At 56.4% G+C, this 13063-nt stretch overlaps 1 protein-coding gene across 4 annotated transcripts; it reads left to right on the top strand.

Moving 5' to 3' along the window:
* The first annotated feature begins 389 nt into the window (after positions 1–389).
* LDB1 (LIM domain binding 1) lies at positions 390–12589 on the top strand. Of its 4 annotated transcripts, none has more exons than XM_020897837.2 (11): positions 390–804; positions 8652–8754; positions 8874–8918; positions 9027–9102; positions 9198–9300; positions 9471–9643; positions 10100–10222; positions 10444–10527; positions 10620–10743; positions 10949–11091; positions 11803–12589. In XM_020897837.2, exons 1-11 carry the CDS (start codon positions 780–782, stop codon positions 12031–12033), a joined length of 1230 nt encoding a protein of 409 aa, XP_020753496.1. In that variant the 5' UTR covers positions 390–779; the 3' UTR covers positions 12034–12589. The 4 variants fall into 4 exon arrangements, with proteins under 4 accessions (XP_020753496.1, XP_020753495.1, XP_070326168.1 ...); XM_020897836.2 differs by having other exon boundaries at positions 10949–11097; XM_070470067.1 differs by having other exon boundaries at positions 690–804; positions 9030–9102; positions 10949–11097.
* The last annotated feature ends 474 nt before the right edge of the window (positions 12590–13063 follow it).

Below are 13063 nucleotides of genomic sequence, written 5' to 3'. Positions count from 1 at the left end.
AGCTCGGCCGGGGGTGGAGAGAGCTACACCTCACAGCCCACCCTGGCTCCGCCTCCCCCAGTCCTGGCTCCCGCTCCGGCTCCTTTACGCTCCCAACTCGGCGGCGCCCGGAGGACGGACACCCAGCGTGAGACTTCGCCTCCTCTCCCTCCCCCTCTCCTGCCCTCTCCGGGGTCTCTGCCTCGGTCTCCTTTTTTTAAAAGCTGCGTCACATGCACGCCGAGCCCGGTGAGCCACCGGCCCCTCGCCGCCCGCCCGCCGCGCGGCGCACGCACGTCGCAGCTCGCTGCGCCCTCGCCCGGGTCACTTTGACACGGCTCTCCCCTCCCACTAGCAGGCAATTAGCATATTAATAAAGCCCGGCCCAGCCCGGTTAGGACTGGAGAGCGGGCGCCTACGAGAGGGGAGAGCGAGAGCGAGAAGGAGCGCGAGAGCGAGAGGGGGCGAGCGGCGGCGGCGTTGGCGGCAGGGAGGGCGGCGAGAGCGCACAGACACGCACACGCACACGCGCACACACGGACACACACTCCGGGGACGCACACCCGTGCGCACAAACGCAGAGGCAGCTCGCCTTCCTGCCTGGCTTCCTTCCTGTCTGCTCTGCGCCTGACAAGCTTCTCGCTGCAGCCAGGGGCCGCCCGCACCGGGCCGAGGCCGGGCCGGGCCGGCGGCGAGGGCAGCGGGGGCCGCGGGCGGCGGCGGCGGCTCATGCCCGGCCTGTCCCCGCGTGGGGCGGGCACCGTGACTCGGCTGGGCCCCCAGCGGCGGGCGATGTGAAGATGTCAGTGGGCTGTGCCTGTCCTGGTGAGTGGGGCGCGCGGCCTCCCGGCCCCTCCCTCCCGAGCCCTCCCTGCAGATCCCTCAATCCTTGTTTGGTGAGAACTTGTGTGGGGGGCGTCGAAGGCATGGCTGTGGTCGGGAGCGTGTAAGGGGTGTGTGAGGCCTCAGTTGGGGGAGGGTTTTCCCCAACTGTGTAAATGCGCAGCAGCCCAGAGGCACGGGTAAGGGGTGCTGGAGGTAGGTTGTGCGTGTTTTTTTTGAGGGGAGGTTAATTAGGGAGGGGTGGGGGGGGGCCTGAAATTCCCAGAATTCCAGGGTGTTAGCCAATCAGAAGTGAGTCTGGACTTTTGACCCCCCCCCTTTCAGGTCATCATAGAGTTGTGATTGGCTGGTTTGGGTTGCCCCCCCACCTTGCTGCCTATTCCCTCTAACATTTTGTGACACCTCCCTCCAGACTGTTTCTTGAGGCCTCCTGTTTTCGGGGAGGGTTTGAGTGGGGACCATTTTGCCCCCCTCCAAATTATCCTGCCTGTTGCCAGGGACGGTTGGCCCTCCTGAGGGACCGGAGGTCCGCGGGGGAGGGGGGCGCAGATAATTGGGCCCTTGGGCCTGGCAGCCCTAGTGGGAGGGGGAATGTGGCAGCCGCAGGCAAGCTAGAAAATTGAGTGACTTGTGAGACTTGAGTTGAGGAAAGCGATGCTTGATCCTAATGAGAGGACTTAGGTTCAGATTCCTGCCTCCCCCCAAACACATCAGCTCTTGCCAGTGACAGCTGGGGTCTGAGTTCTTTCCTAGGGAAGAGGAAGACTCTTATCTACTGCCAGGATCATGTGAATGGAGAGGGAGTCTTCAGAGGGCCTCAGAACATGGTTTCTACCCGTCCCCACGACTCTGGGTTCTTGAATTATCTGCAGAACCCCATCTTGTCCCAGGCAGGAATTAGCTTTCTTTTGAAAGTCAGATATTCTTGAATCTAGCCTGGTTTGGATCCTTTGCCCATTCACATGCCCTGTTCTCTGGGAGGCCCATACCCTACAACTGGAAGCCCCCCTTCCCCCCAACACAATCCCCAAGGGAAGCTGCCTGTGCGGAAGCTTCCTTGAAAATCATGTGACCCAGACCAAAGCTGGGCTGGGCTGGGCACACACCTTAAGTGCCTGCTGAGGCTGACGTTTAAGGGGCATGGAGCCCAGAGGGAGGGCTAGTAGAGCCTGAGGATCCTGGAATATCTGGGTGTGGGAACCCCTGGCTCCTGCTGCAGAGGGTGGGGGGGAGGAGGGGAGGGAAGAGCCTGTCAAGCTGGAATCCTGTCTGGCCCCATCACTGCTCCTCCTATCAGCTCCTCCTATCACACATGTTCCTGTGTGTATTTTCTTTATAATTGTCCCATGCTAAGTACCCTGTTCAGACCCATCCATTCTCTTGAGTCCATCCCATGGCCTTGATCGTCCATCATCATACTAAAGGGATGCATAGCTAAAGAGCTGAGTCTTAAATGTTGATTGTTAGTTCCTACAAATAGTGGGCAGGAGGCGAGTCTAGAAGAGTTGTCAGACTGGAGGTAGATGGTAGGTTGGGCTTGAAGTTGGGTGCGTGGTCCAGTAGGAGAAGGGAGAAAGTTTCCCTCTCAGTCTCTCTGGGAGCAGCATGGGGACAGATGAGGACCTTTGTGTGTGAGGGGGGACAACTTCAGTCAGTGCCCTAAATGGTATTCTCCTTTCTTGTGTCTAGTGATCGGTTGGGGGAGAGGGGGCCTAAGATGGCCAAGAGTGGGGAATCTTTTTCTTGAATGTAAGGGAGTCTTATGATTGATGCCATAAACCATGGTTGGAGGTTAGTCTTCAAGGAGAACCCCTTGGGGAGGAACATGAGTGTTCTGGGGGTGAGAAATGGTAGGATTGGGGTAAGGGAGGGCACCAGGCTTGCATGGGTGTGTGTGAGCACATGGTTGAACACGGGGACGTTGTGGCAGCATGTACAGCCCAGGCCCAAAGACCACCGCCCCCAACCTGAGCAGCCCTGGGGTGGGGGGCCAGGCGCCCTGGCAGGCCGCCTGCCTGCTGCCTGCCTGCTCGTCTGAGTCTCTCCTTTGTGCTCTGCTGGCTCCCGGCTCCTCCTCCCCCAGCCCGGCAGAGACAGCACATGCCCCACACATGTGACTGAGGGAAGCCAGAGCACACGCAGACCCACACACATGCACACGCGGAAGGAAACACTACAGGACACACACACACACCCCTAGCTCCCATAGTGCTCCTGGGGTGCAGAGTCGCTTCTGGGGCTTTGGTCAGGAGCAGGGAGAACCTCTGCTAAGGGGCATCACCCTGGACAGGGCAGGTTGCTGAGGGGGCCAGGGCCTGTCTGGGGCAGCGTGTGGCTCAGAAGGGTTAAGGCAGGGAGGAGTTGGGGGAGGGGAGGAGGCAGCAGTGGTGGCGGCTGGGAGCCAGGAGACGGGGATGGCAGAGCGCCAGGCCAACGGGAGGCCGGGCACAGACAAAGGAAGGGGGGCAGGCACACTGGAGGCCTGGGTCAGGGAGCCCCAGGGGCCCGGGCAGGGGGCAGTGCTGGTACCTTAGCCTGTGGGCTGGGGCGGGCTGCTGCCCTTCAGAATTCCCCCCTCCAGAAGGGCTGCTCTGGCCCTTCCCTCCCTCCTCACCTTTGTCAGTCTTTGCTGCTCCCAGCTTTCTCCCCACCCCACCCCCCATCAATTTTAGAGGCTTCTAACTCTGAGTTGCTCTCTTCAGTTGGACCTCTTCTGCCCCTGTGCAAGTGGGAGAATTAAGTCAGAACCAAGAGAGGAACAGACTTGCTAGAGATGGGGAACTAGGAGAGGGACTGTTTTGAATGATATGCCAGAGTCTGGCTACATCTTGGTGTTTAGGGGCCCTTCTCCCTGAAATTTGAAGAGGCAGACTGGGTGGGGATTCTGAGCTCTGAACTGGAGGCAGAAGCCAGAGCACACACCCATGTCCTGTCCCTGAGGAGACAGTCATTTGGGGCCTGGAGTGACCGTTCCTTGGAGGGGGCAGGCAGTAGGAATGGCTGCAGTGTCCCAGGGCTGGGCTTGTGTGAGTGGGATTAGAACCAGGGTTCCAGCCTCAAACCCTCCTGTCTCACTGTAATCTGTTCAAGATAGGATAATATTTGACCCTGGATGCTATTAGACTCTCTTAAGGTACTGCCTTGTGAATGTACTTTGCAAAATTTAAAGGCATGAAACAAATGACAAGAATTGTCCTGTCAGAGGGGGAGGAATGTAGCTATCCCAGAGTTGGGCTGTAAATTTGAGAATCAGGGCAAATATCTCAAGTCCTGGTGGTAGGCACTATGATGGTAGGCATTCTGGCTGAATTGTATAGTTTTCAGTATGTTTATGAAAGCCAGAGTGTATCATATGACCAGGCCATGAGGGATCATGGTGTGCAGATTTCAAAGAGGGTGGAGTTAGTCCTTGGGTAGCAAACTGTGTAGCAGTCTGTCAAAGGTTCAGGAGGTATGATGCAATTTTGGGGTGTGTCTTGGGGATGGGGGCATGTGTGTCACAAGCCCCAGTGTGTATGGAAATCAGGGTCTGACATAGACTGTGTATGTGTGTGTCTCTTAGGTTTGGGTTTATTTGGAGTTTGAGGTATATCATGGGTTGAAGTGTGTATCAGGTACTGATTTATGTGAAAGTGAGATGGGTTGTTTATGTATGGAGGATGTTCACAGAGCCAGGTGCAATAATATTGTTACTGCACAGTCAACTGGTGTGTATGCCATGAGAAATCCTGTTGTGGGACTTTGTGTTAATATGCTTGGGGGTTAGGGAATAGAAAGCTGAGACTCAAATTGCAAAGTAGTAAGAGGTCCTTACTGCCGTCCCCCCCCCACACACACACACACACATCCCGGGTGTGTGTGTGTGTCTCTCTCTGTCTGTCTGTCTCTTGGGATTCCCCCCTTGCTTTGGAGAACAGGTCCTACCCTGGCAACCATATACCTTTTTTGTCCCTGGGGTGTAGGAAGAGGATTCAGCAGCAGACTGGACCCCTACTGGGGATCCTTAGATGGGCAAGTTTGCCTTCCTTGACTCTAACAGAGCCCCTTTCGCCTGCACCCACGTGTCTCTGGTATGGTGGTGGTGGTGATGTTGGGTGGGGGGAAGGGGGCCTCCCTCTGCTAAGGCAGATTTGTTTGGAACTTAGCTGGGTTGGTGGGCAGGGAACCTGGAGTGTCCCCCTCTCTCCAATCAGCTGTTTACAGGCTGAAGTCTGAGTGTGTCTCTGTCAAAAATAACCCCCTGCAGCCTCCCCCCAGCTGCTGTGGGATTTCACCAGTCAAGAGTGGCTGCCCAGGCCAGCCTCCAACCTGAAAGATCACTGAGGAAAGGAAGAGAGATTTGGGGGATGTTTCAGAGGAGGCTGTTAGATGATACTGGAAATCTCCAGAGAGAAGAGTGCTTTCCTCCATCCTTGCCTGTGGCTTTGGCTCCCCACCTCACCCCTGAGCACCCCCACTTGGGGCTTGAGGGCGGCATTCCCGTTCCCGGTCCCCACAGGCCTCCCCTCCATCCAGGTCTCTCCGGACCCAGTCTGTTCCATCTCCACCTCTCCGTCCGGCCCCCTGTCTCTCCCAATCTCTGTCTCTCTTTTGTTTTTCTCAGCAGTCCTCCCTGCCTGCCTCGCTCTCTTGCTCCCTCCCTCTTCCTCCTGCCTCGCAGGGAGGGGGGCGGGGCCGGTGGGGGCAGCTCCACCCTCCGCCCGCCCTGGGGCCTCATTCTGAGAGCGGCTCGGGGAGAGCGAGCGGGGAGGGAGGGAGAGAAAGGGAGAGAAGGAAGGGAGCCGGCGGGCGCTACGTGTGTCTGTGCGTGTGCGAGTGTGAGTGAGTGTGAGTGCCGGGCCCTGCCTCTGCTGGTGCCCCGGCGGAGGGGCCTGCTGGCCTGGGGAGAGCGGGCGGGCTGCTTGGAGGCAGAGGCATAGGCGGCGGCGGGGAGAGCCGAGGAGGAGGAGGAGGAAAGAGCGGAGCAGCCATTGTTGAGGGAAACCTTGCAAACAAAGAAGGCTCCGGACTCCCCGCGGCCCCCCGCCCCCCAGGCCGGCCCCCTGGCCCCCGGTCCCTGGCCCAGTGGCCATTGTAACTTTCCCCCGGGGCTGTGGCCGCCGCGGGGCGGACTGAGACCGTGCGTGAGAGTCTTTGTGCAGCCCTCGGAGTGGAGCTCCCAGCCAGGCCTGCCCGTCCCACTCGGGACATGAGCGGCTGAAGTTGCCCCCCCCCCCCCCCCAGGCCTCACCCCAGCCAGGGCCCCTCTGGGCTCCCAGCTGCCCCCCGCACCTCTCCTGGTCCCCTCAGTTCTCCCAGGTAAGTCTGGGCACCCTGCAAGCCTGTTGGGGGTGGGTGGAAGTCCTGGGTCTGGTCCGGGCCTGGGAGAGAGGTGCCCCAGCTCACGGAGGCCAGGGCCCTCAGGCCTGCTGACCTATGGTCAGCCCCCAAAGGGAGGAGGCCTGACCTCGGGTCAGGCCGGTTACCATGGAAATGCCCAGCTGGAGATGCCCCCCTAAGGCCACAGGATACCGCTTCCATTCAGAGAAAACTTTACTAGTTCTGGGTTCTTTCTCTCTCCTCCCCCTTCCTAAAGGCTCCCAGGTTGCCAGAGATGGGAGCCAGGGTTCTGCCTGACTCCAAGACTGGGTGACACATCCAACCCCTCACCCCCACCCCCACGTTGCTACCTCTACCCCTGCTTCTGGGGACAGGCAGCAACAGGGACAGATGGTCTGGGTGATGTTCCCTCCCCTTCTCTTCTCACTCCCAAGCCCTTGTGCTCGGGCTACTGGTAGTTGTTGTGGCTCTGGAGAGATGATGAGTTTTATTTGTGTCCATTCACTGGATGTGTAAATAGAGGCCTCTGAGCTTTGGGGTTTAGCTCTGCAGAACTGTTACCCAGCCCTGGGTAATGTGCCTGTCATTTCTCTAGTGAGAAACTGAAGCTCTGAAACTTTTTCCAGAGTTAGAGAGGAACCCTGGTGTCTTGCCTCTCCTCTCTCTAGGATCTTACACTGATACTCAGAGTGGGCCTGAAACCAAGGAGCAGGGCAGTAATGGTTTTGTGGAAAGGAGGGCCTAGGTAGAGGATGAGGGCCAGGTCTCCTAATCTAGACTGTTGGGTGTATTGCCCAGGCAGTGTTTCTGGTGGGCAACGTGAGCTTTGACTTCTTACATGGCCTTATCTGTCTGTGGAGTGGCGGGGACTTGGGACTGGGTGGGACGGTCTCTTTCCCGAGGACATGTGCTCCTCACTCAGTTCTGACTGGCTTGTGAAGGCTGCGTGTCATACTGGGAGCCTGTGGATGTGACATCTGAGAGCTCATGTGTGGGGCGAGGGCCTGTTGCGGGCACCCTGATCCTGCCTGGGGCTGCTGGGTTCCAACCCTTGGTAGGCATGTTGGGGCGAGCTGAGGGTGGAAGCCTGCTAGGCAGGATGAGACACACGCGTGTGCAGGTACACACAGGCTCTGAGTTTTGGCGCCTTCGGGGACCGTGTATGGTAGGCCCCTCTGGAACCCTCCTTTGGCCCATATTGTGAGGAAGGGACCCAGGGGAGAGAATTACATGGCACATGTTGGCACAGGGTCTTCCTTTGTCTCCCCCCCCCACCACCACCACCAAGGAACAGAATAGATTTTGTATCAAAATTAGAGAGGGGGCTCAGATACAGCCAATACCCTTCCAAATGCAATCAAGTTTGTGGGACATGAGGAAGCAGCAGTGGCTAGGACTTAGCTTCACTTTCTCCTCCTGTCTGGTGGGGAGGGGGAAAATGGCATTTGGGACCTGGCTGGCACCCAACTATGAATATAACACTTCTTCCAGTCAGGTAATAGTAGAGCAGGAAACTCTATGCTGCCGGGTGAGGTGGAGAGGGGACACCTGTGCATAGGCATAGATACACACCAGCAGAGACCCTGTCTAGTTACCACTTGCCTCCAAACTGAGCCCCTGAAACCTAGGCTCCTTCCCAGGGGCTTCTTATTTTCTGTTTGTAAGGAGAGTGGGATCCATTGGAGGCCCATCTACCTCCCTCCTCCACAGCAAGTCTAAAGAAAGAAAAGGGGTTGAGTTGAAGCTTTGGGTTTCTGGTTTGTAGACAATACTGAACCATGGTAGGTGTGGGGGAGGGGGCTGGACTGATAAGGGAGTGGCCGTTGGTGGGAGAGGCAGAAGGCCCAACTGGTTATCTAGTGGGCAACACTCGGCAGGCACCCCCCCCCCCCCTTATCTTTTTATCCCCTGCCCTCCTGAGACCCTGGGGGTGGAGAAGGGGCAGGGAGTTGGCAAAATCCCCCTTCACCCTCTCCCAGCTTCATCTCCAGAGTGCAGTAGGGGAGTAGAACTACCATAGGATATGGGACTCAGAAGACTAGGCTCAAGTCCTGGTTCTGCCAGTTACCAACTCGGCAAGTCCCTTTAGTAGCCTTGAGCTTTTAGTTTGTAAGATGGGAATGTTAGAGTCAGTTCTGCTGCCACACAGGATTGTGGTAATGACTACACAAAATAATGTAGATGAAAAGGGAGTTTTCAGAATTTTAGATTCTGATGTTTATATATTTATCCTCTGGTTATTAACATTTCTTTCCAGTTTCAATTCTGTCATCCAGGGCTCAGCCACATGAAGAAATGGGCTCTTGAGTATTAGGACTGAGAACTTCTAGTTTGTAAAACAAAATTGGAGCCAGATTTAGAAGATGGGATAGTTGCTCCCTGGGGTAATCTCCCTTTCACAGTGTACTCGGGTGCTCCAGAAGACCAGTTCCTGTGCATACAGTCTTAACAGCCTTCCAGGAGCACTCCCAAGAGGGACTCGGGGGACCCCTTCTTTGTTTCCCTTTTAGGTTGTTCCTCAAAGTCATTCAAGCTGTACTCACCGAAGGAGCCCCCCAACGGCAACGCCTTCCCGCCCTTCCATCCCGGCACCATGCTAGATCGGGATGTGGGGTGAGTTTCTTTTCTTCTTCCTGTCCCTTCCCCATATGGCATCCTGCAAGGGGATGGAGTGACACCCCCAAATAATTCCTGTCTTCTACCCCATTCTCATAGCCTTTTCCCTTTCACAGCCCAACTCCCATGTACCCGCCTACATACTTGGAGCCTGGGATCGGGTAAGTGGAGTCCAGTGGGGAGGTTGGTTCTCTCCATTACAGAGGTAAAGGCAGAGGTGGGGGGGGGAGGGTCTGCTCCTACTGACCTCCCTTCTTCACTTCCCCCAGAAGGCACACACCATATGGCAACCAAACTGACTACAGAATATTCGAGCTTAACAAACGGCTTCAAAACTGGACAGAGGTATAGCCAGGGGAAAGGAGCTGGGAGGGAGAAGGCCATCTGGGCATCCCTGTGCCATGTCTGCTGATACACGCACCCCTCCCTGTGCTCCTTAGGAGTGTGACAATCTCTGGTGGGATGCTTTCACAACTGAGTTCTTTGAGGATGATGCCATGTTAACCATCACTTTCTGCCTGGAGGATGGACCAAAGAGATACAGTGAGTGGCCTCTGCAGGTCCTGCCAGTTCTGCTATAAAAGTATACACCTCCTGTGTCCAAAGATGTGGGGCTGGGTGTTTGTCCCAGGGGATCTCTCCTGACAGGGATGTTACCTGTCTGACCGCCTCTGAGAGCCTTCTATCCTGAAGAGTTTGTCCCGTCTCTGCAGCCATTGGCCGGACCCTGATCCCGCGCTACTTCCGCAGCATCTTCGAGGGGGGTGCTACAGAGCTCTACTATGTGCTTAAGCACCCCAAAGAGGCATTCCACAGCAACTTCGTTTCCCTTGACTGTGACCAGGGCAGCATGGTGACCCAGCACGGCAAACCCATGTTCACCCAGGTCAGCACCCAGTTGGATGTGAAACACTGAAGGGCCTAAGTTTGATTCCTCTACTGGCTCCCCAAAATGTACTTGAATGATACCCAGGGAAGTGGCAAGATATGCAGGGCAGGCAGGCATGCTGCAGTTTTCAGCAGACATGTATTGAGTTTGTAGGTGACAGTTTTTTGGGTCATGGGGACACAAGTGAACACAAGCCCGTCCTCATGGAGCTTATAGCAGACGAGTGTTTTACTGGCTACATGAGGAGAGGACAGGATCTATTAAGCATTTCTGCTGTGCGTGTGTGTGTATGGACTGGATTGGCGGGTGTGCGAGGAGATGGTTCAGTTGTGCACACCCAAATTTATGTTCAGGTGACAGGAGTGTGTGCAGTGTGAGTCATGAGGAAATGGGAACAAGTATACTTTTGGGTGTGTGGGGAGGTGGGCAGACCTGTGACAAGCTTGTTTCCAGGTTTGTGTGGAAGGCCGGTTGTACCTGGAGTTCATGTTTGACGACATGATGCGGATAAAGACGTGGCACTTCAGCATCCGGCAGCACCGAGAGCTCATCCCCCGAAGCATCCTTGCCATGCATGTGAGTTATAGGCAGGACCTAAGACACCAGGGTGCAGGCGGGCAGCAGGAAGGGTGGAACCTGGTGTGCCATATTTCCTGCCGTGGCCCTAAACAGGGTTGAAATTTATCTATCTGATAAGTGAATTTTTATATAGTAGCTCCTCCTCTGTTCGGGGTGTCGCGAGGCTCAGTTGACTGGGCACGTAAGCAGGTGCTAGTATTCTTAACTTTCTTCTCCAGGCCCAGGATCCCCAGATGTTAGATCAGCTCTCCAAAAACATCACCCGGTGTGGGCTGTCCAATTCCACTCTCAACTACCTCCGAGTGAGTCTCTGATCACCTCGTTTCTGCCCCATCCCATTTGGTCTCTGCTCCACGCCTGTCCCCTGACAAGCCACCAACTGGTCTCCCCCCAGCTTTGTGTGATACTCGAGCCCATGCAGGAGCTTATGTCCCGCCACAAGACCTACAGCCTCAGCCCCCGTGACTGCCTCAAGACCTGCCTTTTCCAGAAGTGGCAGCGCATGGTAGCGCCCCCCGGTGAGTGCCTTGCACTTGCACCTGCTCTTTCTAGGATGTGATGCTGCTCCTCAAGGCTGTATCTCTTAACTCCTCACGAAGCCCTTTCCTTGCTCCTGGGTCTGCAAGATTGGGATCAGGGTAGGCTCAGGCTCCTTAGGAGCCAGATTGGGGAACAGGGAGCCCCAGGCCTTACCCTTCCTGAGTCTCCTTTTCCCTGGCACAGCGGAGCCTGCACGGCAGCAGCCCAGCAAACGGCGGAAACGGAAGATGTCTGGGGGCAGCACCATGAGCTCGGGGGGCGGCAACACCAACAACAGCAACAGCAAGAAGAAAAGCCCAGCCAGCACCTTCGCCCTCTCCAGCCAGGTACCTGTAAGCATCTCGGCTTTCTTCTCTCTTCTGGGCTGCCCCACTGCTAACCTCTGAGTCTTAACCCTGTCCCACCCTGAGCTCACTAGCACACCTAGAAGCAAAGACAAGACAGTTTTTCCCACTGGGGGCTAACTCCTGTCTGAGAGTTCTTGTCAGTCATATGCATGGCTGTGGTCACATAGACTCAGACATAGCAACATAGGACACAAAGGGACGGACACAGCCATGGGGACATCTGGACATAAAGGACAGACAGGTTAGGGGCACACAGACCACCAGAGAGACACATACTAACAGAAGGACACAGAGACTTAAATGTGTGTGGATCTAGAATACACACACGTGCACGTGCACATAGTCCCCCCGCCACTGGTGTTTTTTATCTGCTCCCTCTCTTACATGTGGACAGAAGTTTAGGAGCCCCCTAAAATTTTGGAGAGATGGATTAGGGAGCTGGTGGAGTAGATCGACTTCTCCCAGAATCCAGTGGATGTGGGTTAAAGGCTGTGATGCTTTTGTAGTCTTTCAGTTGGAAGTATTCTAGGGGCTGAGGGTGTCAGAGGAGATGGGGTTGTAAACTGGGATATGAGCCGGTGGGTGGGGGTTGAGTTTCCTGGGTGGGTGTTGGGGCTCTGGGGGAATCTGCTGCCCTGGGCTGGGCGAGCCCCTGCCCCGATTATGTTTGGGGACCTCCGCCACTCTCAGGATGTGATGGTGGTGGGGGAGCCCACCCTGATGGGCGGGGAGTTCGGGGACGAGGACGAGAGGCTCATCACCCGGCTGGAGAACACCCAGTTTGACGCGGCCAACGGCATTGACGACGAGGACAGCTTTAACAACTCCCCTGCCCTGGGCGCCAACAGCCCCTGGAACAGCAAGCCTCCATCCAGCCAAGAGAGCAAATCGGAGAACCCCACGTCACAGGCCTCCCAGTAGAGGCCCCGCCACAGCCACCCAGCGCTCTGCCTGCCTGCCCCACCCCTCGCAGCCCCAGGGAGCAGAAGACAGAATGAAGAGACTGAGCATCTGATATGGGCAGCCTCATCCCCCCGCTTCAGGGAGGAACTGGACTTACTGGGGGCAGGTGCCAAGATTTGTCCCCCAGTGGCCCTGGGCTGGGGCTGGCCTCTGCAGAGCCTTTTGGGGGAAGGGGGGCCTCATGCGGATGCCTGCGTGGACCCTGGGCCTCTGAGAAATGTCCTGACCACCCCCCCACCCCCCGCCCAGGGCATTTGCCTCCATCCTCACCCCAGGTTCTGGGTACCCCCATCTTCCTGACTCCACCCCCTTCAAGCCCAGGGTTGTCTACACCCACAGCCCTTAGGGACTTAAAGTCATGGGGCTTGGTTGAATGCCCCTTCCCCAAACTCTCCCTTTAGGTGGCTGGTAGTAGAGGGGTAAAGCTCTGGACTCCTCCCTCCTGCCATCTATCCCAGCTCCAAGTTTTTAAAAAAATAATATTATTAAAAATGTAAGTTTTAAAAAAAAATCACTCATGTCCCCCCCTCTTCCCCTTATTAAAGGTCCAGCTACCTCCCTTGGCCTGGCAGATGGGGAGCTTAGAGCCCATGTGGAGGAAGGGGGCTGTGCGTTACCATTTGATAACAGTTTGAGAGCTTCAGACCAAGGAGACCCTTTGCCATCTCTCTTCCCTTCTCCTCGGGGTGACTGGAGTGTGGAAGGCACGCCACGGGGCTGGGAGCCATTGATGGCCTCACCCATGTGACAGCCCCCTGCTGTTGTCTTTGTCTCCCTCCTCTAGGACTGTGGCCTGCCCTCCTAGTGCTTGTGACTCCCTCTGTCCCAGTCCCCACCCCCTCCCTCCACGGTGTGTATATTCTTCACCAGCCCTCCCCTAGAGCAGCTGTCTGCCTGGGGGGAGGGGGGGCTCCCTCCCTCAGGGAGTGTGGAGGGAAAGGAACAGCCTTGTTTGTTACTGTGTTTTTGTTTTGTCTCAGTTGGGCAG

The sequence above is a fragment of the Odocoileus virginianus genome, chromosome 7 (genome assembly GCF_023699985.2).
Source record: "Odocoileus virginianus isolate 20LAN1187 ecotype Illinois chromosome 7, Ovbor_1.2, whole genome shotgun sequence".
Lineage (NCBI taxonomy): Eukaryota > Metazoa > Chordata > Mammalia > Artiodactyla > Cervidae > Odocoileus > Odocoileus virginianus.
The sequence above is the reverse complement of the archived record's forward strand: the minus strand, read 5'-3'. Positions and strand labels throughout refer to the sequence as shown.